The 24736-nt window shown below is 51.1% G+C and overlaps 1 protein-coding gene across 5 annotated transcripts in view; it reads left to right on the top strand.

The window, feature by feature from the left end:
• FLNA (filamin A) overlaps positions 1-19619 on the top strand; it is an 86489-nt gene extending 66870 nt beyond the window's left edge. For all 5 annotated transcript variants that reach the window (XM_055003305.1, XM_055003303.1, XM_055003306.1 and 2 more), the window contains 16 exons: positions 2164-2254; positions 2450-2590; positions 2695-2823; positions 3116-3289; positions 3372-3533; positions 3650-3853; positions 4779-4931; positions 6272-6394; positions 7792-8058; positions 9051-9188; positions 10626-10741; positions 11468-11600; positions 16226-16402; positions 16498-16716; positions 16898-17086; positions 18637-19619. In XM_055003305.1, the coding sequence (XP_054859280.1) occupies positions 2164-2254; positions 2450-2590; positions 2695-2823; positions 3116-3289; positions 3372-3533; positions 3650-3853; positions 4779-4931; positions 6272-6394; positions 7792-8058; positions 9051-9188; positions 10626-10741; positions 11468-11600; positions 16226-16402; positions 16498-16716; positions 16898-17086; positions 18637-18824 (2604 nt within the window). In that variant the 3' untranslated portion in view covers positions 18825-19619. The remainder of the gene's footprint in view (positions 1-2163; positions 2255-2449; positions 2591-2694; positions 2824-3115; positions 3290-3371; positions 3534-3649; positions 3854-4778; positions 4932-6271; positions 6395-7791; positions 8059-9050; positions 9189-10625; positions 10742-11467; positions 11601-16225; positions 16403-16497; positions 16717-16897; positions 17087-18636) is intronic.
• Positions 19620-24736: the final 5117 nt, after the last annotated feature.

A 24736-nucleotide genomic window follows, 5' to 3' on the forward strand; every position in this document is an offset into this window, starting at 1 on the left:
TCACTGAAGGTTTTAACTTCCCTCTCCCTCCCCCTTCACTCCACAATCAGAAACGTGACAGCTTTGGAAGAACCTATCCCCTCAACTGGGACGGCCAACTTTGTGGCTCCCTTGGATGAGATGGTCGCACGCTCACTAGCTTGGATAAAAGTTGGTTGTTGTGGGTTTTCCGGGCTGTATTGCCATGGTCTGCAATACAAGACCACGGCAATACAGCCCGGAAAACCCACAACAACCATCGTTCTCCGGCCGTGAAAGCCTCCGACAATACATTGGATAAAAGTTGTTAAGAAAAGCTGCAGGGCCAATAGCGCTTGTTTGGGGTCCGGGCTTTTTTCCAGCTGGAACGTGGTGGAAGGGAGTTCCGGCACCTCTTGAAAATGGTCACATGACCAGTGGCCCCGCCCCCTGATCTCCAGACAGAGGGGAGTCTAAACTCCCCTCTGTCTGGAGATCAGGGGGCGGGGCCACCAGCCATGTGACCCTTTTCTCCTAGGGCGATTTAAACTTTAAAAAGCTCCCCCCTTGTTCCAGCTGAACCAAAGTGACGTCGTTGTGCGGTCCTGAGTTCCACCACCTCTTTTCCCTGAAAAAAAGCCTTGTTTGGGGTGATGTGGAAACAACTTGCAAGGGGCTGGCCGCTGTTCATGGCTGCTTCTCTCTCCTCTGCTTAGCCCGGCTCTTGGTATAAGCATCCTGAAACTCACTTAGCAAGAAATCGCAGCAGGCTTGAGGGGGCTGCGGGCGTGCTTTGAAGCTGTGTCTCCATCCCCTTCCAGCCCTTGCCCCGTGCAATGGGCACTGTGCCTTTCACCGGTGGGTGGCATCCTTGTCTTGCCCCCCCCCCCCCGCAGTTATGATAAGCTGGCCTGGGGTTGCAAGGCAAGACTTCAGCTGGGAGTGACATTCGTGTTCAGCCACTGGCCAAATTAAAAGTTGCTCTCATTCCTTTGCAAGCTTTGCAGAGCTTTTTGCTGGGCAGGGTGGATGTGGAAGTAGTGCTTTCCCTGGCCGTGGGGCCCCCCCGGCAGATCCTTTGCGGCGGCTGCTCTGCCCCCCCACCCCCCCCTTAGAGCTCACGCAGATGGACTGCTTTGCCGCTGCCTTTCCTGCACCTGAATTCCAGGGAGGGAAGAGGCCCTCCAGAATGCAGTGGGGCTGGGTCTTTTCCCAGGGTGTCTTTGTCTGAGATCATGTCCTTCCATCTCTTGATGCAGGGAGAGGGGGGGGGCCATCATGCTTTGTGTTGTCCTTGTCATTGCCTCCCCTGCGGGGTTTGCAGAGTGCTGTTCAAGTAGGGCCGTTCTGCAGTCCTATTCTTGCTGAAGCAGGGGTGGGGTGGGGTGGGGTGGGGTCTATTGGGCTGCCTCTCTTTCTCCTGTTCGTCAGCAAGATCAGTCTGTTGAGAATTGGGAGGGGGGTCCTGAGCTGGCAAGGCAGGTTTCTTTCTTTCTTTTTGAAAAAGCAATTTGGCCCTGTACAAAAAGGAGCCCTGATTTCAACCATGCTGGAGGTGAACAGGTTCTGCTCTTCTACAGAGGCTGCACACTGCAGCAGCCCGGGGCTTCCCAAAGGAAGGGGATTTTTTTGGGGGGGGGGAGGTGCTACCAGGACTGTTGGATAGTGCACACACCTCCAAAGAGAAGTGATGGATGCACCTACAGGACGCGGGAGCTACTGGGTGGGAAATTCTCCCACAGCCAGATGGCAGGCTTCTGAAGCAGCTGCACAAGCTGTCGGTCTGCTTCTGGATTTTTAAGCTCAGCCTTTGAAAGAGGAAGCATCCAGTAACAGTCTTGCAACTGCTTTCTGGGCTATAAATTAACACCTGAACTATAGTTCCAAATTACAAACGGGAGAACTCCAGCCTGAAATTCGGACTAGAAGTTCTAACTGGTATTGAGAGTACTAACAACCGTTCGACACACAGACTCCAATACTTGAAATACAGTCACTGAAACAAACACACACCTGCCCGCCCGCCCCAGGTTTGAGTAGGGCTAGAACAGGGTTAGAAAGTGGCTCTTCGGGCTGTCTTTGTTCGCTCCATGTTCCATCTCTGTTCACAAACGTGGCATTTCTTCCCATCCCTCCTTGTTGCCTCCAGCCCTCCCTTTTGATTTTCAGCTCTCATGGGGTTGGGGGGGTTCCTTTGTCTTCCAGGCTACAGATCGTCCCGTGAACGGGCTGGATGCTGGATTGCGGCCTTTTGACCTGGTCATCCCTTTCACTATCAAGAAGGGAGAGATTACAGGTGAGAGGGAATGAGTGCTCGGTGGAGCAGCTTGCAGTACAATCTTAAGCAGAGTTCCACCCTTTTGCACCTCCCGAAGTTGATCTCTGCTCAGGGTCGCCCTGTTTATGCTGTTAGTTCGGCCGGGTTTCCCACATGGGGCACTCAGACCAGTAGAGCCCACTGACTTCTCAGGGCTGCTTTCTCTTCCTGCAGGGGAGGTGCGCATGCCTTCTGGGAAAGTGGCAAAGCCAGACATCACAGACAACAAAGACGGTACCGTGACGGTGCGGTATGCCCCCACTGAGGCAGGCTTGCATGAGATGGACATCCGTTACGACAATATGCATATCCCAGGTAAGCGTTTTGAAGGAGTTGTGACTGGAATTCTCAAGATTTGATGGGTAGGGGCTGAGCAAGCAGTTGTTTGGTGACGCCATATGCTTCCTTCGCCTCTGTAGGCAGCCCTCTGCAGTTCTACGTGGACTATGTCAACAGTGGCCATGTGACTGCTTATGGGCAAGGGCTCATTCATGGGGTGGTGAACAAGCCGGCAGTCTTCACGGTCAACACGAAAGATGCGGGTGAAGGTGAGTGAGGAGCATCCCTTATGCTTCTGGAACTGGAAGGGCAGTTTTGTCAATGGGGAAAGCCCAGTTCATCAAACCTCCTTGACTCTTGTCAGTTGGGGGTGCGTTCTGCAATTTGAGTATATCTTCTGGACAATCTCTTCATTTAGAGCTAGCGGCAGAGGAGCCTCTTGCTCTTCCAAGGATACGCTTGAGGATTAGGGTTAGCCCAACTGTGGAATGGCTTGTGTGCTGGGGGTGCCAGGAGTAATGGACCTCTTGCCTTCCTTCTTCTGTCCATTTTGGGGGGTAGGTGGCTTGTCTCTGGCCATTGAAGGCCCTTCCAAGGCTGAGATTGGCTGCACTGATAATCAGGATGGCACTTGTACAGTGTCGTACCTTCCCGTTCTGCCGGGTGACTACAACATCCTGGTGAAATACAACGACAAACACATCCCGGGAAGTCCTTTCACTGCCAAGATTACTGGTGAGTCCTGGGTCGCGTGGGAGGGCGTGGCCCATCTGGGCAGCCTTTGAAGGGGAGAAGGTAACTTTCTGTGCTTCTGCAGGAGACGACACCATGCGCATGTCCCACCTCAAAGTGGGCTCTTCTGCAGACATCCCCTTGAACATCACAGAGACAGACCTGAGCCAGCTGACTGCCACTGTGGTCCCACCTTCTGGCCGCGAGGAGCCCTGCCTGCTCAAAAGGCTGCGCAATGGCCACGTTGGTAGGTGGGCAAGGGCTCTGCCTTCGGGTCTAGCTGCTTCCCAGGCTTCCTGGCAAGGAGCTCAGGACTGGCGAAGGGACAGGTGAACAAGCGCTCTCCTCATCTCTGTTCTGCAGGGATTTCCTTTGTGCCCAAAGAGATCGGGGAGCACATTGTCAACATCAAGAAGAATGGGCTACACATCCCCAGCAGCCCCATCATGGTGATGATCAGCCAGTCAGAAATCGGGGATGCCAGCCGGGTGAGGGTTTCGGGCCCAGGGCTCAGCGAGGGTCGGACCTTCGAACCTTCTGAGTTCATCATCGACACGAGAGATGCTGGTGAGGATAAGTCCGAAACTGTGCAGTCCTGGAAATTTTTCTTAGAAATTAGTGTAAGCCCATAGCTTCTCATGCACACTTCAGTCAACATGTGCTGTTTGTAGGTAACAAACAAGGCAATACACTGAGATACACTAGAATCGGCCTGGAGCTCTGGGCTATTATCAACTGTCCCAGCCTCCCAACCTGTTCCTAATAATGCTGGCTGCCGTACACCCAATCCGTTCCCTCCTCTGATAGAGTTGTGTTAAAAGTAGGCATGTTTTAGTTTGGGCTGCTTAGAAATGACTGTGCACATTCTCGTGGGAAAAGTCACTAAGTATATGCATCCTAGAGGGGCAGCCTTAATTTGAACAAGTCCCACTGAAATCTGCAGTTCTTGCCTCTGGGGTTGCTAGATTATATGGGCAAGGCCTAGAATAGAGAGGAGGAAGCAGGTTGCAAATGCTGGCAAGAGCTCCACTAGCCAGGAATTCCACTAGCCAGTCAAAAGCTTCAAAGCAGGCAGCTGTTGAGTCTCATCCATACCGGCTATACCATGGAGAGTTTAGAAGGATCAGCGAGGTGCAAGAATTGCCTTTAAAAAAAATGTTCCTAGCCCTTGAGCATTCCTACTAGACCTGTCCAAGGCCAATTCGCCTGGCCATTACTGGATAGTGCTGGAATGGTTTTGGCTGGAGAATGTCTGATGCCAGGTCCGGCACTGCAGGGCTTCTAGTGGCTAAGGGGACAAGTGTAGGGGGTTTCTGTGCTGTTCATTGTTCCTCCCCATGGAGAACTGAAGCAGCAGAATCCCTGCAGTATGCAAGGCTTCTGCATCTGGAGTAATCCGTTGGTATTTTTGCTCAACGTGCACAGTAGAGATGGCTGCGGGAACCTTCCTCGGCAGAGCCCTTTAATTCCAGCCTCTCCCTTGTCCCCTAAGGGTATGGTGGATTGAGTCTGTCCATTGAAGGGCCTAGCAAGGTTGACATCAACACAGAGGACCTGGAGGATGGGACTTGCAAAGTGACCTACTGCCCAACGGAACCCGGCAACTACATCATCAACATAAAATTTGCAGACCAACATGTGCCCGGTAAGGGCTGCCCTCTCTGCTCTGGAGCGCCACGTTGGGTCAGGAGAGCAAAGCCGTCTCCGTTTGTAACCCTAATGCAGTCTGTGTATCATGCTTCACTCGGTGTATTTTTATGCCAGTAAAGAACTGATTGATTAACCTTTTAGCAGCTGAAATCTATAAAAGTAACAGTGAAAAATATTCAGGGGCAAACATTTTCATCCAAATGGTTCAACATGTAATGCCTTGGATATGGCCAGCTTGTGGCACGTAGGTCCAGATACAGCCCCCCCCCCCCAAATATTTCCCAGCTACTGGCAACTCTAGTAGAGCCCTGTGGCACAGAGTGATAAGTGGCAGTACTGCAGCCCAAGCTCTGCTCACAACCTGAGTTCGATCCTGGCAGAAGCCGGGTTCAGGTAGCCGGCTCAAGGTTGACTCGGCCTTCCATCCTTCCAAGGTCAGTAAAATGAGTACCCAGTTTCCTGGTGGTAAAGGGTAGAGGACTGGGGAAGGCAATGGCAAACCACCCTGTAACAAAAAGTCTGCCAAGAAAACATTGTGAGATGACGTCCCCCCATGGGTCAGCAATGACTCGGTGCTTGCACAGGGGACTACCTTTACCTTTTACCTTTACTGGCAACTCTACCAAAATATTGTCTCATGTTACAGTTCTCATTCGGATCTTGTATGTTGGTATGTAAATACATAAGCTGGCACCTGCAAATTTTGCCGTCTTGGTGTTTCACCTGAAACTTACCCCATATTTTTTAAAAAAGATTCACGATCCGAGATCAGAGTGCTGGTGCTAATGCAGGTCTGCGTCTCCCATGTTCTAACATCCCTTTGAACGGGAATGCTGACCTCCATCTCCAGGAAATGGCTGGAATTTACTAACTTGGGGGGCGCATGTGTATGTTGCTAGAGATTTCCAGCCACGTTTGTCCCCCTTAAACTTCCTTTAGAAACTCCCCCTCCCTCCCCCACACCCCCAAGCTGTACCCAGAGCAAGGCAGGTCTTTCAGTGCTTATTTTGGGGTGAATTTTAAAACAAAATGCTGAAGGGCAGACACACAGGCATAGTTTTGTGTGTGCAACCTAAAACATGCAACTCCAGGAAGCCAGAGCCCAGCTGTGCCGTCAGAATGTTGGTGGGTGCCTGGAGCTGATGGGGTGCTTACAGGCGTTGGGGAATATTCCTGGCCCCCCAAACTGCCTTGCTGAGAACAGGGGCGAAAGAAGGGGAAAGGCCATAAGTCCGTCACTATCTACACCTGGTTTACCTGTCACTGCTAAATGTACCTTGAACTGGCTGTGCTCTCTTCCCCTTTTGAGTCCACTTCTGCTTCTCTTGGGCGCAGGGAGTCCGTTCTCTGTGAAGGTGACAGGAGAGGGGCGCATGAAGCAGATGATCACTAGAAGCCGCAAAGCCCCATCGGTTTCCAACATTGGCAGCCAGTGTGACCTCAGCTTGAAAATCCCAGGTGAGCGGTCAGAGGTCTTGGCTGGCTGAAAACGAATCCCGCAACTCTCACTGGGGCAAACAGTTGTCGTTTGTCGCCGATCTTGATGTTGGCTACTTCTCTCTTTTGCCCTGGATGCAGCCATCTGTTCTGGAATATTGCAGTGTCACCGTGCTATAGAAAGGATTTCACAACTGGATTTTTGTGTGGGCGAAACATTCTCATTGCATGTGACTGCTATAGTACAACAGTGGTATGATATCCAGTGATGTGTGAATGCAACCCTTGTTTGTGGGGAGAACAAGGACAGGGCAGAAGTGTACTTCATGTTTGCACAGGTCAAGTGGGAAAGGGGGTTGTGCTAGCTTAATGTTCTGTTTGGGTGCGGTTTCTTAGAAACAAGTTTCACGTCGTACAGTTAGTGCAGAAAACTTGGACTGGCTTGTATCCCATCATGCTGCTCAGCTGAGTTTGAAACCTGCCTCTGCCCGAGGTGCCTCCTGCGTTGGCTGAGCAGCATAACGGGGTGCAAGCCAGCAGTCTTCAGCGCTCTCTCCCTTCTGGGGCTCTGCTCCAGGCCTGGGATGGGAGTGCAGGAGCTGAGAGTCTTCAGCTAGAACCATTCTGTCTCCTGAGCTGGTGATCAGCACAGGAAAAGGGAAAGGGGTGGTCAGCACGGAGTTCTTCTGAACTTGAATCAAACTCTGGTGGTCAAACTCTGCCCACAGTTTGACTTATAAGGAAGAGAGACCCATGTTGAAAGCTGAGTCAGGGCTGCAGCTTTAGAGCCCAAGAATGTCAGTGCTCTTCAAGCAATGCAGCTGTTAACACTGCATGTCCACCACTCAATTTCCATAATCATACGAAAGCTACAGTCAAGCTGGTGATGGGAACTCGAAGTGGTCTGGATTTTGGGGGAAGCATACATTCCTCTGGGTATCTTCTGTTAAAGATTGCTTGAGCTTAATGTTCCGTAACGGCACGGAGAAGGAGCCCGGGGTTGCCTCATGGAGCAGCCCTCATGAGGGAAAAATTGGGGGGGGGGGGAGATGCACACTGGTGACATGCTGGCGCTGGCCATGCACAAACAAGTTGTGTTTAAAAGAAATGGAAAGGTAGGGGACCAGATCTGGAAGAATGGTTTGAAATCTTAAGACTGAGTACAAGCAACGTGAATTGGTTCTCTTTCGAGCGAGGTGCGTATGGAGGCAGATGGGGAGCACTTTTGGAGGGCATGTTTCTGTGCGACCACAAGTATGAATGCTGTGGGTCGTGGTGACTTTGCAAGCCCTGCTTGCTTTAAGATGTGTTGTAAGCCTGGAGATCTAGCATCATGTGGTGCTCATGGACAGCAGGGGAGGTGCATCTGTCCCATCCATCCGTTGCAGTGACCCACCTTTGGTTACCTTCCCCTCCAGAAATCAGCATCAGAGACATGACAGCTCAGGTGACCAGCCCCTCGGGCAAGTCCCACGATGCAGAGATCTTGGAGGCAGAGAACAGCACCTACTGCATCCGCTTTGTGCCTACTGAGACGGGCATCCACTCGGTCAGTGTCAAATACAAAGGGCAGCATGTGCCAGGAAGCCCCTTCCAGTTTACCGTGGGCCCCCTTGGCGAGGGCGGAGCGCACAAGGTTCGGGCAGGTGGCCCAGGATTGGAGAGAGCCGAAGCTGGCGTGCCAGGTACGTGGCAGCACGGGCTTAACTTGGAACGTTTTATTTCATGCCTCTGTAAAGTGCCTTCCTGTCAAGATGTCCAAAGTGGTTTGCAGTTGATTCGCCTCTTCCTTTTCAGCAGCAGAGATGGTCTTGAGTCGCCGCTCTCTCTTCTGGAGTTGAAGAAATCGACTCCCTGACCAGCCTCAGCCTTGCATGAGTCCTCCCCGCCTTCCAGGCCCGGGGGGCACAAGCCTTTTGACAGCTCCTGGGAAGATGAGGGGAACGTTACCTTGCAAAAGGGGCTGCCATGTGGCAGTACTTAAATTGATAGCTTCCAGGCTCCAGACTATGCATTCCTTGGCATGTAACATTAGATGTCAGGGGAAATCTTCCTAGACCAGAGAAAGGATCCAGACTTGGTTGAGCAGGATGCAGATGCGTCCTGGTGTATTTATTTGCTTTGTTTTATACCCACCTTTCTCCCCAAATGGGGGACCCAGAGCGGCTTACATCACTCTCTGCACAACAACCCTGAGGGGTAGGCTAGGCTGAGAGCATGTGAACTGGCCCAAGGTCACCCAGAAAGCTTCCATGGCAGCCTGGGGGTTCGAACCCAGGTCTTCCAGATCTTAGTCCAACACTAACCATGACATGAGTGATTCTACAGCCACGCATTGAAATCCTGGCCCATCCTGCGTATGCTGTTCTATACAGCACTGTGTGTGTAGGCAACTGTGCCACCATAGATCTTGCTGTTGTCATTCCGGCTACGTGGCAACAAATTTCTAAGTGCCTTGCATCCAGGTGAACTGTCTTCTGGGTCAGGAGTGTTTTCAGTAGAGTGAGCAAGAGATATTGAAACAAACGCTTGTTCTCTATCAAGGAAGGATTTACTACTAGCGAGCAACTGCTGTCACACCAGTGGGGTTTAACTCTTAGCTCCGGAGCTTCTCTGGCTATGCTCAAGGCCCCTCTCCTCCTTTTCACAAGAGTTTTGCTTTGTACCCTCCCCGCAGCTGAGTTCAGCATCTGGACAAGGGAAGCAGGTGCTGGAGGCCTGTCCATTGCTGTGGAAGGTCCAAGCAAGGCAGAGATTGCTTTTGAGGACCGGAAGGATGGGTCATGTGGCGTTTCCTACATTGTGCAAGAACCTGGTAAGTGGTTGGGGGCTTGTTTCCTGATGGGATGCCAGCATGGCTGATGGTTTTAGTGGAAGGTGTGGAAAGACAGACACTCGAAAATTCAGATGGACTTATCGGTGGCAGGGCAGGTCAGATCTGGGCCCTGGAAGGAGTGGTCTCATTTCCAGTGACAGGCGATTTCAATGGAAGTTTAGATATGTCCTCTGCCACATCCAGTGTGAGAAACCAGGGGCTGTTTGAGAGGAGGAGCAGGCAAGGGAGCAGAGGGACAGGACAGGAAAGGGATGCTCAAGAGGGAATAGGCTAGGTGGGCTTGAGGGGAGTGCACTGGCTGGATGCCATTTTTGAGGAAATTCAGAGAGGGCAGCTGCCCTCTCCCATTCTCTTCCAGGACAATGAACCTTTTTCCGGTTTGTAGCCAAGATAGCGAGTGGAACTGTATGATCAGCACAGGCAGTCCACGTTGGAATGGATTGGGGGGTGGGGGTTGCTACGTCAAAGGATGCGCGGTGGAGAAGGCTCCAGAGGCAGCCTGGGAGGGGAGGTGGCGGCCTCTTCTTAAGGCGCTGATAGCCTGGGTCTGGCGGAGCACAGCGGCATTCTACTCATACACTGGGGTAGGCCTGACCTGGTTGCAAGCTCAGCATCACGGCCAGCCCCCCAGGGAGATGCGGGGCTCACCCATAACTTAGAGTTGCTTCAACATCCCCGTCAGCCCCTGATACAGAGCTTGTCATAGCTCCTCTTCTCTTGGCCGTGGCTCTGGTAAACCAAGGAGGAGAAAAGCCATATGGCCGGCAGCTGCTGGAAATACCCAGTAGGCATGGTGTTGCCAAACTTCCTGGGTAGGAGCCAGATTTATGTGCCAAGGGGGTGGGAGATGGTGCCCCAACACAGCTGGCAGATTTGGGGTCAGGGGAGAAAGAGGTATTCTTTTATGCCCCAATAGCCTTTGATGGAGGAGGACTTCTGGCTGAATCTTGCATCTGGGATTGACATTTTCCTGATGCTTGTCTAGTGAAGAAGGCAGAGTCCGGGGTGTGGCCTGCTGTATGGCAGAGCTGTAACGAGTACTTGAATTCTACTGAAATGTTTTCTCTCAAAATATGGAGATCTGGGCTGTGGTGCTGAATGTCTGGTTTGAAGCGACTGTTTTTTTAGTTTTTGGCCGGCATCAATTGACAGCAGATAGCAGAAAGTTACTAAATGCTGTTTCATGTCTTGTCTCACTTAATGAAGTGTTTTCTAAACAAGAGAACTGCAGAGGCTCTCTGGTGAATACAGTTCTGAATTTCTCAAGGGAAAGTTGTTCAGCTCACGAAGAAGTCTCCCTTTTATTTTGCACAGCCGCTTGAAATGGCCTGTAGGAGAGTCACGGGGCAAAACATTGGCCTGTAGCTGGACCCCAGGCAGGCTTCCTGTTAACATGCCTCTTCTCTTCCCTGGCAGGAGACTACGAGGTGTCTGTGAAGTTCAATGAGGAGCACATCCCGGACAGCCCCTTTGTGGTGCCAGCCACCTCCACCTCAGATGATGCCCGCCGACTCACTGTTTCTAGTCTTCAGGTGAGGCACTGGGAGAAACCACCCACTTGCTCCCCTTGGTGGCTGGGCTGAGTGGGCACTGTGGCTCTTCCGGGCTGGCTGTTTCTTGACCCAAAGCCAGGCAGGTTTTGGATTGGGGCGGGGTGACAGGTGCTGGATTTGGGAAGAAAATGTGCAGCGGCCTGTGCTTTGAGACAACTCGGAGGCTGGACAGCTTGTGAAAGTGTGTGTGTGTGTGCGCGAGCGAGCGAGCGAGCTTAGGAATCGTGGGTGTCACACACCAGCCGCGGAAGAGTCACGGTGCCAGCTCTGCTGGCTCACAGGGGTCTGCTTTGGGGTTTTTCTCGTGTCTCGTTTAAAGGCTACTAACAGTCCTGCATCTCGTGCCGGGGCTTAAAGATGGAGAGTGTCCCTGGGCCTGCCTCTGCCAAACTTGCTGTTGTTCCTGAAGACTTTTGGCCTGCTTTTCAGGGCCTGCTTTGGGCCTGCTTTTCAGGGCCTTCCCTGTTCTGTTCCCTTTTGGCCTGCTTTTCAGGGCCTGCCCTGTTCTGTTTCCCTTCCCTCACTTGCGCTGTTGCCCACCCTCCTGGGACAGCTCTCCCTCTCTAAGCCATCAGGCCCTGGTAAGTCTTGTTCTTGTTCTTTGGTCTTGTTCTTCATGGATGGGAGGGAGGGAGGGGCGTGATGCTGGCATTCCCACCCACCCCCAAATCCCTTCCTGCCGTCTAACGTGTTCTGTGCTTCTAGGAGTCAGGGTTAAAAGTGAACCAGCCGGCCTCATTTGCTGTCAGCTTGAACGGGGCCAAGGGGGTGATTGATGCCAAGGTCCACAGCCCTTCCGGGGCATTGGAAGAGTGCCATGTCACAGAAATCGATGAAGGTAAGGAGGCCTGCCGCTGCTTCCCGGCAAAACGGTCCACCTGCAGACTGCAGAGCCAGTAGGGCGCTCTGTCCGTTTGCTTCCCGCACCCCAGAGGAGAGGGTGAGGCGTCATGGTCTGGCAGGTCCCAGCTCAGTCTCATTCACCCCGATGTCATTCTGTTAGGGAAAATCTGGTCCTTGTGAGCAGGTGCAGAATTTGCCTCTCTCTTGGCAGCCCATAAGGGAGAAAATTAGGAAATAGCAGCAGCGCAGGTTGGCTGGATAAATAAAGATGGTCACAAGTTTGCAGCGTGCCGTCTTTGCAAACTCGACTGCTTTCTGTAGTGTAAACCAAGGCAACTTAAAAGGAATATTGGAAAACGGCAACAGGAGCAATGTGACACCCAACATAGCTTATTTAGAGACCCACTTTTCAGCAGAAATGTCTCCAAGGTGGTGTACAGCGCAACAAACTTCAGCTGAAATTGGTTCCTCCATCTCCCCCCTCCCTGCCACACCGTTTCTTGTAATCTGATTTACAGTCCCTCCAGAACAGGCAAGCCCATTTGGACCTTAAGAGAGGCAGTCCCATCTTCTGTGGAGGGGGCCCCAAAACTTGGGGGTGGCAGCAGCTGGAAAAGTCCTCCCTGACGTGGGGCTCTCCTCAGCCAAAGCCCTCATTCGGGTTCCCGGAGGAAGTCCCCCTGAGCTGGCCTTGAGTGTCTCCATACAGGTCCTCTAGGCTTGATGAATGGGTATAAAAGGACTCTGCCTTTTAGAGAAGAGTATCCTCAGCGAGCATTTATTTTGGGATGTGGCCCAAGGGATTGTAGAACTCTTTCTTCATGTTTAAAACGGACCATGCTTCTGTTCTGGAAGGCGGTTGTGACACCTCCGTTGAAAAGGCCCCGTTTGGTGCATTACAGAACTGAACTCTTGAAGGCCCACTGCAGGTCTCCGCGCACATGATGGTAAACGCTGCACGAGGTGTAGGACAGGGAGGAAGGTGAGGCCGCGTGGTACAGCGCAGTCTCGTCATACCTCGGCAGCTAAGCAGGGTCGGTTCTTGGATGGGTGACCACCAAGGAAGATTCTGCAGAGAAAGGCATTGGCAGCCACCTCTGCTTCTTGCCTGCCTTTAAAGCTCCTTTCTAGGGTTGCCCTTAAGACGGTTGTGTCTTGATGAGACATACAAACGGACATACGTAGATGTGGGACCCAGACCCAGTAGAACTCTCTGAACTCTCATCTGGAACCAGAACCAAGGCTGGCAGCGTAGAGTTGGCAGATGTTTCCCGCATCCCATTAAATCCTGAGAAAGCCAGGACTTGCTGGCATCTGCAGGCAATTGATGCAGTCAAGGCCAGATCCCTATAAAGGGCAGCAGAGTGAGCTGTGGGCTTTGTGGGGCATGGATGAGAGTGGCCCCGGTTTAAAGGAACCGCCGTCTTACTGATGTCTTCATCTATATCCCACCTTTCTCACCAGTGGGAGACCCAAAGCAGCTTACATGGTTTTCTTCTCCTCTATTTTATCCTCACAACGACCCTGTGAGGTAGGGGAAGCTGAAAGTGTGTGACTTGACCCTAGGTCACCCAGCGTGCTTCCACAGCAGAGTGGGGATTCGAACCTGAGTCTTTAGATCCTAGCCTGACGCTCTAACCACTATACCACACTGGCATAGATGTGGCTAAAGAGAGACCTTGAGTGCTGCCACAAAGTTGCTGATGCAGTCCAGAAGGGGAAATGGGAGGGGAGAGAAGGTGCCAGTGCTAAGCCACCAGAAAGGCAGTCCTGACCTCTGCCCATTTCCTGCTGGCCCACAGGAGCTCCAAGCACAAACCGCTTTGTTCAGGGGGTCAGTGGTGGAAATGGAAGGAGTGGAAAGATCATCTGGTCCAGCAGTGTTGGAGGAATAAAAATGGGAGACTTCTCCTTCACGCTGATTCAGCTCCGGTGGATGGACTCCCTGGTGCTGTAGGAGTCTTCCCTTGCCAGCTGCAGTTGGGACGCAGCACTCTCCGCTCTGATGCAGTTGGAGCAGGTGTAGGCTGCTCTGTCCACTGCTGCGCAGTTGGTTTTCCATGCAGGTGGTGATACGCGGGCTGGCCTCTCGTGGTCCTGCTTGTGGGTCCCTTTAGGACAATAATGTGAGCTTGGTGGAGCTAATCTGCTCTCCTTTGTGGGGTACAGTTGTGATACAATCGTGAATTTTGGCATGTAGTGTAAGATCATTGGACATGCTTGAGTCCTGCATGCTTCCAAGCATTTACTACTAAGATACTTTTTATATGCAGCACCGGCTTGGGTGCAAGCAATGACTCCTTCTGTTGAATTAATTCAATTAAAATTCTTGAACCGTTTTTAAAGTACCTAGATGCGCACTTTCTGTGGTCCTTAGATTAGGAACTGCCTTATGTCATTTTCAAATTTGTCCTTGTTAGCAGTTTTCAGATAAAGAGTCAGACTGTTATTCAATAATGGGCAGAATAGTTTTCTTCAGGGCTTTTTTTCAGCAGGAACGCGGGGGAACGGAGTTCCGGAACCTCTTGAAAATGGTCACATGACTGGTGGCCCCGCCCCCTGATCTCCAGACAGAGGGGAGTTGAGATTGCCCTCCGCGCCGCCAAGCGGCGCAGAGGGCAATCTCAACTCCCCTCTGTCTGGAGATCAGGGGGCGGGGCCACCAGTCATGTGACCATTTTCTCCGAGGGCAACCCACTGAGTTCCACCACCTCTTTTCCCAGAAAAAAAGCCCTGGTTTTCTGTCTTAATGACGGATCCTTATACTCAGTCTTGGTTTAACCCAATAGACAAGAAAATGGCTACCTTGGGACTTTCAGTTTCCTTTCAAAATTCATTGGGGCCAAGCAGAGCTATTTTATCAATTAACATCTGCGTAAAGAATATAGATTGCAGAGGAACACTGACTAAAGATCATGGGGTGTGTTCTTCTTTTTGATTTAGCACCAGTGATCCCACATCAAGTCATGCGTTACTTAGCGATATTAACCGTCTCAAGATACTGCTTTCACTGGCCAGATTTAACGTGCTTCCATTATTGACAGGGAAATATCAAAATATTCCTTCTGATTATAGACGTGGCATCTGTTCCCCTAACCTCATTGAGTCAGTGGTTCATGTGTTATTTCATTGTAGATTTTATGTCCAAGCATGTATAGTTTTTCTGGAATCAGGCCGCCAGGTGATAAAAATTGGTTCTTGGGAAATAGGCTGCTCAAAATTCTATTGGTAGGAGTTGACCAAAGAATTGCGGTCTCCGTACCAAGTTTTTGCTTTTTGCAGTGAAAATATGAGCTGTGTTAACATCCCATGTGTAAATTGTTTGGGTTTTAACTTTTAAAATGTGGTTATAGGTTTGGATGAATATTCTAACTGGGATTTCTGTGGGTTATTTATTGTTGATAGTTTCTGTGTATGGCTTGTAGGCCGCAATGAAGATTGTACTGTACTGTACGCGTGATTTATTTGGGGTCCTGCGTGCATTGCACATCTGCAGTCAGCTTGGAAAAATACTGTTCAGGCCATCCCAAAGTCTCAGCATCCCTATAAAGGGCAGACTGTACATGATGCCGTCAGATTTGGGACAGACACGGATGTAGACAGTTTCACAAAGCAGGGGAATGCAAGCAGATTCCCACCCCCAGAGTTTCATCCTCCTCCCAGCCTAGCTCCCTTTCAGTCCTGGAACCCTAAGATCCCTCATCTTGGTCCATTTATAACGCCAATTGCAGGCTTGTACAGAGAAGGGGGAGAGGGCTTTTAATCCTTCACTGTCTTACTTTTGCTGTTTGGATCTGTGATCCCTGCTTTGTGAGCACTTCAAGTGGAAAATGTATGATTTTAGAAAAACACACCTTTCCTTCTTAAAATGCTAGAGCCGAGGTGGCTCTGAATTTAAATAGCAAAGTAGAGTGGAGTTTAAAGGGTTAAACCCCCCTCCCTTCCCGGTGTGGCATCTGGGCAAACCAATGCAGAGGAGTGAGCCGTGTTAGTCTGTAGTAGCAAAATCGAAAAGAGTCCAGGAGCACCTTTAAGACTAACCAACTTTACTGTAGCATCTGATGAAGAGAACTGTGATCCTTGAAAGCTTATGCTACAGTAAAGTTGGTTAGTCTTAAAGGTGCTACTGGACTCTTTTTGATTGGGCAGACAGAGGCTGCCCAAGCTGGCAACTTGCACTTTTAAGGAAGGCTCAAGGCACCCTCTCTGTTTGGACCCCGAGTCAGCTGGAGAGGGAGGGGATCAAGCTGCAGGTTGTGAGCTGCATGATGGCAGGGGAGGAGGAGTCGAGCCCCACATTTTTGCTCTAAAATTGAGTTGCCTTTCCACAGGATTTGTGTCCGACCTGTATCTACACATGGCTGTTGCTTTTAGGGTGGCCCTGAATACCTGAACTTGACTTTTACTGGTTTGTCAACCTGTGAAGCAGTGCTTAGGCATGTATTGTGTTGTGTTGATCAGCTCGATGTTAAGTTGTACAGAGGCTTCCAAAACTTTGCAGATACCTAGCCTTTGTGTTCCCAGTATTTTCCCTTGAGATCCATTTATGCCGCTGTCCCTTCTGATTGCTGTCGTCTTGCACCTTAAACCTAACCTGTCTTGTCCTGTGTGTTGCCGCAGACAAATACGCAGTGCGCTTCATCCCCCGCGAGAACGGCATCTACTCCGTCGACGTCAAGTTCAACGGCAGCCACATCCCTGGGAGCCCATTCAAGATCCGTGTTGGGGAAGTGGGCCAGGCTGGAGACCCAGGGATGGTGTCTGCCTATGGCCCTGGATTAGAGGGTGGTGTGACAGGTAAGGGCAGAGGGAACGCGAGGCTAGCATCCAGGTGCCAGAGTGCGGGGGGCTGTCCAGCTCACCTGGATTCTGGCCTGTCTCCTCTCCTGCAGGAAGCCCTGCGGAATTCATTGTCAACACCACCAACGCCGGTCCTGGGGCACTGGCAGTCACCATTGATGGTCCCTCGAAGGTGAAGATGGACTGCCAAGAGTGTCCAGAGGGCTACAAGGTCATCTACACACCCATGGCACCAGGCAGCTACCTCATCTCCATCAAGTATGGTGGCCCATACCACATTGCTGGCAGCCCCTTCAAGGCCAAAATCACAGGTAAATGCTGCGTGGGTTGGAGCCACCTGGCTGTGCAATGGGGCCCTCGTCGGACCTTGGTCCCCTTGAGGCCAGGAGCTGAGGGCCCCTATTCCATGCGGGCCCAGGGGCAGTGGCCTTCATCTGATGTGGGAGGGGCAGGGACGTGCTGCTCACATTGCCTTCCTTCTCCCCGTGGCAGGTGCCCGCCTTGTTAGCAGTCACAGCCTCCACGAGACCTCCTCCGTCTTCATGGACGGCGTGGCCAAGCCTGACGGAGCAGCGCCCAAGTTTGCTTCCGACGCCAGCAAAGTGGTAGCCAAGGGACTGGGCCTCAACAAGGGCTTTGTGGGACAAAAGAACTCCTTCACAGTGGATTGCAGCAAAGCAGGTGGGGGGCAGCTCATCGCCACCGTGTGTTTGGAAGTCAGAATGGACTTCCTAGTCCTTGTGGATTGGCAGAACTTTAGAAAGGGGCAGTAGCAGGTAGACTGCGTGATGGGCTGGGTGGGGCTTCTCTTGGCCCACTAGGCTAATTTTCTTGGCATTTCAGCACATACTCTGCCCCATCCTGGGAATCTGGGGTGAGTAAAGAATGAGTAAGTGAACAGTATAATAGTCTTGATTTAGTCAATGTTCGAAAGCCAGAAATTCAGCAGGGATAATTCTACCTGCCTGGTAGGATTTACATTAACTCCTAAAGGTACTTGGGCAGCATGAAGAGAGAAGGGGTTGGATGTAAATTCTCATGTTCTGCATGTCTGCATCCCAGCAGCATGGGTGCCTGCTCAAGTCTTGTGAAGGCGGGGCGTGTCTGATGCAGCATTTACTAGAGGGCTCAGTGAGAATGGGTTGGTGTACTTGGCCAGAGGACAGTGGTCATGGGGAAAGTACAGCCGTGCCTACTTATGTGGTAGAGCAAGGTGACAATATTGGGAGGGGGATACAGGTGGGGAATTTAACTTTTGTATGCTGCTGTGCATTTGAAAATCACTTCTTGCAAGTAGGCAGCTAGTGCATTAGCCCAGCCCAGTTCTTGCTGTACTAGTTGTCTTCTTTCAAGGACTTTTTTTTTTTTGCACAAGAGGAGTACAAAACATGATCTGTTGCGTTTCGAAATGTGGCCCGTTATAACACCTCATCTCTCCCTCCTCTTTCTGCAGCAGGTGTAGACCAGACATGTCCAGGAGAGAGTTGTTAGAAGAGTGTTGGGAGGGGGGTTGAATGGAAGAGACACTGTTTTTCCCCAGTTCAGGCACAGGACATGGAGTGCAAGGAATGAGTAGACTGATGAGTGTCTTAACAGTATCCCAGTTGGTCTTGGGATGGGGTGGGAGCAATACAGAGCTTTTCTGCAGCTGGCCTTTTCTCTGTGTGGAGTTTCCTGGTTGTGCCAACAGTGTGCTGAATGCTGCACGAGCTTCCCAAAGAGCATTCAGGCTGGATTGAACCAAGACGGAGGAGGAGGGCCATGGGGGAAACCTAGTTTTATTGGCCTGGCTAGAATTTTACCTGTCTAGCCTAGTGACACAAGAGGAGGGTGAAAAGCTAGAAAACAGTCCGTGCACCCCACCCCACCCCCAAAAAAGAAAGAAAATCTAGCCGAGAGCCGTAGGTGAAGGAGTCGTTGCTGGGCAGGTGGTGTCCCCCTGAGGTGCCACAAATGGCAAAATGGAAACTTGCCAACTGCAGCAGGGTCCCAAATGGGCTGTTGGCAGGGGGAGTTGGATGATGGTGGGGAAGGAGCTGGTACAACAAGGAGCAGAGTGAGGAGAAGGGGGGTTGCTTAACAAATGGGAAGGGGCATTTAGAGAGAGGGGCCGTGGCAGGGAAGCCTGTCCCGGCACCTGTCCTTTCTCTCTGCACTGTCTGGCCTTCTTCAGCCCCGTCTTGAGAGGGGGCAGCCGTTTTATCTGACCGCGCTTCTCTCCCCCTCCCCAGGGAACAACATGCTGCTGGTGGGTGTTCACGGCCCCAAGACCCCCTGCGAAGAGATCGTAGTGAAGCACCTGGGCAACCGGCTGTACAACGTCACCTACCTGCTGAAGGACAGAGGGGACTATGTCCTGGTGGTGAAATGGGGGGAGGAGCACATCCCCGGCAGCCCCTTCCGTGTCTCTGTGCCTTAATGCTCCTCCCCCTGCCTGCTGGTAACACTGCCCCTCCTGAGCCCTGTTCTGTAGCGCCGCTGGTCCTCCCATGCCCGCCTGAGATGTTCTGCCTCTTGGCAGGGCTCACGGGTTTTGTCCCAGTGAGGTGGGAGGGAGCCCATTTCCTTTAAAGTAACCAGAAAACCAAGAGACAACTGGTGCCTTCGTTCTGAGACCCCACACATTTTGCATATGCTTCATTGGCGGGGGCGGGGGGAGGGTCCATAAAATATTATAGCCGGGACACTTCCCACAGCAGCAGCATTTGAGGAAAAAAGCAACTGGGGGGGAGGGGGTCAGAATTCCTGTGGATCTGTATACATTCAGCACTAACTTCCCAACCAGTTTGTCTGAGACTTCCTTTCCACCTTTGAGGGGGCAGGATAGATGACACTTTTTCTTGCCAAAGCACTGGCTTCGTGCCCATGGACTGAACCTGTGCCCCCTGGGTCTTCCAGGAAAGGTGCCTTAGCTGCCAACAGGGCATCTGGATCCTGCATACGTGTTCCGGTGCCATCCACTGCTTCAGAGAAACCACTGCTCCCGATGGGACTGCAGGCAACCTGCCTTCTCGTCTCGAGTTCTCCTCCTCCTCTCAGCTTGAGAGGGAAGCTCTATTGATAACCAGTGGCAGGAGCTGCCGTCGCGTCTCCTTGCTTTGCCAGTTTGTAACCAAAACCTTGTTTAGTCCTTCAAAGTCTTAAGTTGTTGTGCACAACAGCAAGGCCCTTTTCTCTGATGAGAGAAGGAAATAAAAGTTCTGCTTCAAACGGCTGCTGGTTGTCTCTGTCAGTTTCCCCTTTTGCTCTTCATACAGAGCCGTGGGATGCCCACTGGAGCTGGGCTGGCATCGCTTAAATCAGTGTGTGTTCTAGATCTCATGCCCTTCAGAAACCCTGTTCGTTACACATGTTACGTGTTCTAACAAGTCCAGTCCTGACTTGTTTTCTATGCAGCCGTACAGTAGCTGCAGGGAATGGAAATTGAAAAGTTGGCAGGGGCCCAATTCAGCCCAGGAGTGTAGTAAGGGGGGATGGAGAGGTCTGGCTTTCCTTGTGCCATTTTGCCAGAGAGGGGCCCAGGTGTGTGTGTAATTGCTCCATTGTGGAGCTGCATGGAGTGCTGTGTGCACAAAGGAAACCTAGATGTGATTAGAAAATGTAGCTTGTAAAACGTTACCACACGTTCCAGCATTTTAGAGCTGCCTCCCTTCACTGCTGACGGAGAACAAGGCCCATCCTTGAAACACATACACACTTCCTCCTCCCCTTTTTTAAAATGCAGGCTAGAAACCCAATGGAAGTGGAACTCTCCTTTGTCCTTACATAGCCCTAAGGTAAATTGAGGCTACAGTTTTGCATTTGAGCTTTTTGCTAGAAAGCAAAAAAATGGAGTTGAGACCCCGGTGGGTCGTAAGTATGGCTTGGTGGATTGCAAGGAGACCTTCAACCTTCTTTTGGAGGCAGTAGCTATCTAAACGTTGTGAGGCTGAGGAAGAGGCAGGCAGTCCACGAGCAGGGAAACAAACCTCTCCGGTTGGAGTTCTCAAAAGAAGTGCCTCCAAGAGCTAGGGCTTCATGCCAGAAGATACAGCAGTGGCCACATTCCTATAGAAAATGGCCTCGTTCTCTGTCAGCAGCTCTAAAAAGCAAGAGTGTGTTGTACAGACAGGCCAGAGAATTGTTAAAACCTTCAATTAAGCCTCTGCAGGGATATGGCCCTGCAAAATACCAGCTCAGTGACATAGTAGCTGGCTTCTGCAAGTGCACGGCGTTGCTGTGGGGAGGGCAGAAAACCACTGACTGCATCTCTCAGAGAATTCAGCTGCTTCAGTGGTTTACTGTTTTAGAAACCATGTGAGCTCCTGGCATTTCTGGTTTGCAAAGATATGCCTGAAAGTGTGCCGGCAATGCCAACCACAATCTTGCAAGTCAGAAGCATTGCTGAGAGGGACTGGGCCTTCTGTTTCTACAGAGCAGATTGCAAATTAGCACAGTCATTACAATATGACTGTCTGGAACAGTCTGTGGCTGCCCAGTCTTCTTGGGGCCAAACTAAACGTGACAGTGAACCCGTGGCTGCCATGAGTTTGCCATCGCGTTCAGTTGCTTGCTTGCTTTCCCTGAGTGGTCAGATGTTCCAGGACCAACTCGGGACACTCCAGAGCCTGGGCCTGCTTACAAGACTTCTTTACTAATATGCATCAACAGGAGCAGGCATTTCCCCAGCAGGCTCCAAGGCTGTCAGCCTTGAAGCCAACTTACAAGAGCCCACCCCCTCGAGGCCCACTCTCATCTGGGTATGTGGGGGCAGCTCTGTGGTTCCCGTTTCTCAAATAAGATGGACGTGTGCACATCTTGGAGTGTGCAAGTGGAGGAGCTAAAGCAGTGAGACACCCACGTGCACATCTGATTTGGCCATTGACTGCCTGACTGGTTGAGGTTTGCTATCTGCATTGGAAGAGGAGAAACGAGCTTGAGGCAGCTGGCTGCAGGAAGAGAAGGCCAAGGCTGCTTGCTTGGCAGAGTTGTAGGGCTGTGGTTGGCCCCTGTCTCCTCATGGCTTGACCAGCAGGCACGTCTCCAGTCTATTGGGAAAGCCTAGTAGGAGCTGGTTCGTTTCAGGCCTTCCATCCAGGAACGATCTCAGTTTACCTGTGAATGTGCTCTTGGCACCTTTAAAAATAACCTGACTCAGATTCTCTAATGAACATCTTATTTGGCCCTTAGGGTAGAATTGAGTTTGGGGGGAGATCAGCTGCTGTCTTGGGCAAGCTTCAAGAACCAGCTACTTCAACGAGGCCTCCTTTTTTCTTTCCCTATTTCTGGCCTTCAAGGAAGGGGGCAGCGTTATGTCATGATGCGCCTGGAAGTCCCAGCACCCATCCAGCTAGAGCAGGGGCAGGCAATGTAAAAGAGCCAGTCTTGGTTCCCTTCCTGCTGTCTTTGCAGGAGAGGTGGGGGACAATCTGCGTGCCTGTGAGAGGAGGCTCCGGCTTGCACCCTCCCTCCTGTTGTATGGGGTGGCTACTGTGCTACCACTCGAGCTGCGCCCTTCCTCTTCCAACCCACGGCTTGAGTCACGGATAGGGGTGGTGTGCATTTGTGGTTCAGTGCTGAAGCTTCCCCGTTGTCTGTAGCACAGTCAGGAGTTTCTGCTCTTTGCGAGGAATGAGCCAGTCAAGCGCATAGGTGAGATTTTTGACCACAGTCTGAGATCTCTTAAAAACAGGGACAATGTTTTTACTTGCACTGTCACTTCATTAGAGCACAAGGCATTGAAAAACTATCAAATCACTACAGGGTATTACTCAACTGGTAAAAGAAAAGGAAGAAATATGAGGCTGTCTTGATATGAATGGCCCAGGTACCCTCATCTTGTCAGGCCTCAGAAGCTAAGCAGGGTTGGACATGTTTAGTACTTGGGTGGGAGACCATCAAGGAAGTCCCATGTCTCTACACAGAGGCAGGCAATGGCAAAGTACCTCTGTTTTTCTCTTGCCTTGAAAACTCTCTGGGTTTGCTATAAGTCAGCTGTGCGCGCACACAACTAAACGGTAGTCACTGGTGTTACCTTGGTATTGCCTTCCTTGGAATGGACGTAAGCCCACGGCAGGTCCTGACAGACCACCCCGTGTGCTCCCTGACCTTTTGCTTGCCTGTTGCTGTCAGGAGTTTCAGGCCTTTTAATCCTTTCTGCCCCAGCTTGGAGAGTTAAACTTGAACCTATCAAGAAACCGGGGGTGGACCCCTGTGTGTACCTTTTCTCCAATCAAAATAATAATTGCACTTATATACCGCTCTTCTAGACAGATTAGTGCCTCGCTCAGAGCGGTGAACAAGTTAGTGTTACTATTATCCCCACGATACAGCTGGGGAACGGGCTGAGAGGAATGGCTTACCCGAGGCCACCTACTGAGCTCATGGCAGTAGTGGGATTCGAACCAGTAGAGTGCTGATTTGCAGCCAAACCACTTAACCACTGTGCTACAGGAGCTCTAAATGAGTATGCCCCAACTTTTTATGGCCATACTATGTTCAAGTAGCCATCTCTTTTGCCTCTTCCTGACAGCTGGGCAAATGGTCATTCCCAGTCTGCTGATATTTTTCCCTAAAGGAAACATCTCCTCTAAGGCTGCAATTTGAGTGTAGTGTGCAGTTCTGTTTCCAGAGAAGAACATTTTCTCTGAGATCAGGGCCTCCCTAAGAATTAAGAGACCCTGCATGTCATAAGAAGCAGCACCCGTGCTGAAACATGGTATACCACTTTGCTTAGCCTGCCGGCCTGATTCTCCACCTGAACAACTGAGGAAGGCCCAAGACTGTGGCAGTGCCGTTGGGGCTGGCCCTGTGGGAGAACGTGAGAGGCAGGACTTAAGCCCATCGTTGCCTCCTGGAAATAAAATCCATGTCATGCCTTTCATTGGGGCCAACCAAAGCAGCACAAAACATTGTGCAAGGTTAGATGTCAAGAAAAATGACAAAAATCAAGGGGAAAAGCAGCCCCCCCCACCCCCGGTCAAGATCTTAAGGCCCAGCCTTGTCACCTTTGATGTTAGATTCAAAGAGGCTCCCCATCTGATTGCTGTAGGCAGGGCTTTTTTTCAGCTGGAACGCAGTGGAATGGAGTTCCGGCACCTCTTGAAAATGGTCACATGGCCGGAGGCCCCGCCCCCTGATCTCCAGACAGAGGGGGGTTTAGAGCTGGAGTGGCGTGGAGGGCAATCTAAACTCCCCTCTGCCTGGAGATCAGGGGGCGGGGCCACCGGCCATGTGACCATTTTCGCCGAGGGCGATTTAAACTTTAAAAAACTCCCCTTGTTCCAGCTGACCCAAAGTGACGTCATTGTGCAGTCCTGAGTTCCACCACCTCTTTTCCCAGGAAAAAAGCCCTGGCTGTAGGTGTGTAGATTCCAGCACTTGAGTTCTGGGAAGAAGCCCCACACAACAGTCTCCTTTAATCTGGGGAAAAAACAAAAAACAGCACAAGCAAGAAGCAGAGCTCTCATTGCAGGCTGAGATTAGGTGGAAGCCACACTGGTTAATTAAGGCTTGGTTTCCTGTCTCCTTTAGTAATAGCGAAGATGAAATAGTTTTGCCAGAAAGTAGGTAAGAAGCAGGCTTCCCTGACCATTGTCATGTATATACAGAGGAGGAAGCATCTCAAGGTGGCTCCACAGAACAAGCCCAGGGTTGCACCAGATACATGAAACACCATAACTTTTCTCAGGAGGAGCTGGCATTTCTCTTTCCAGAGCCCAGTCTTGAACAACCAGCACTTTATAGTCCAACCTTCCATTGTTTCTTTGTACATTTGAACCGGGGGAGGGCTGGAGGAGGAAGGAGTTTCCCTCGATTATATGAAATGTCTTCACTGAAGAACAGAACAGAAGCATGGACCGAGTGCGCTTCCGCTCACTGGGCAAGACTGCCAGCTGCCTTTGGGGGGGAAATACCTGAGATGACGCTCTGCCTTTAAACAGTTGGTCCTTATTAATAGGCAGGCAAAAGATTTTCAAGACGGGAAAGATATGCATTACCTACAGCCAACGCACAGCAATTTCCAAGGAACCGCAGCAGTCCAAAAAAGCCATGGTACCTTTTATTAGGACTAGGGTTGCCAAATGGCCGGAGAAAAGTGTCCGGTCCGGTCCTTTTACTATGGATTTAATGTGTGGAAATGGGCAAATGGCATGGAGGTAAATAATGCATCTGACGAAGAGAACTTGATTCTCGAAAGCTTATGCTACAATAAAATTGGTTAGTCTTAAAGGTGCTACTGGACTCTTTTTGACCGGGTAAATAACAACACTATTTTCTCCAGGCTGTTGGAACCCTAATTAGGATCAATCAAATAACAGTAAATAGCACCCAAGCTTTAAAAGAAAGGAA

Source organism: Eublepharis macularius, chromosome 19, assembly GCF_028583425.1.
Source record: "Eublepharis macularius isolate TG4126 chromosome 19, MPM_Emac_v1.0, whole genome shotgun sequence".
Classification (NCBI taxonomy): domain Eukaryota; kingdom Metazoa; phylum Chordata; class Lepidosauria; order Squamata; family Eublepharidae; genus Eublepharis; species Eublepharis macularius.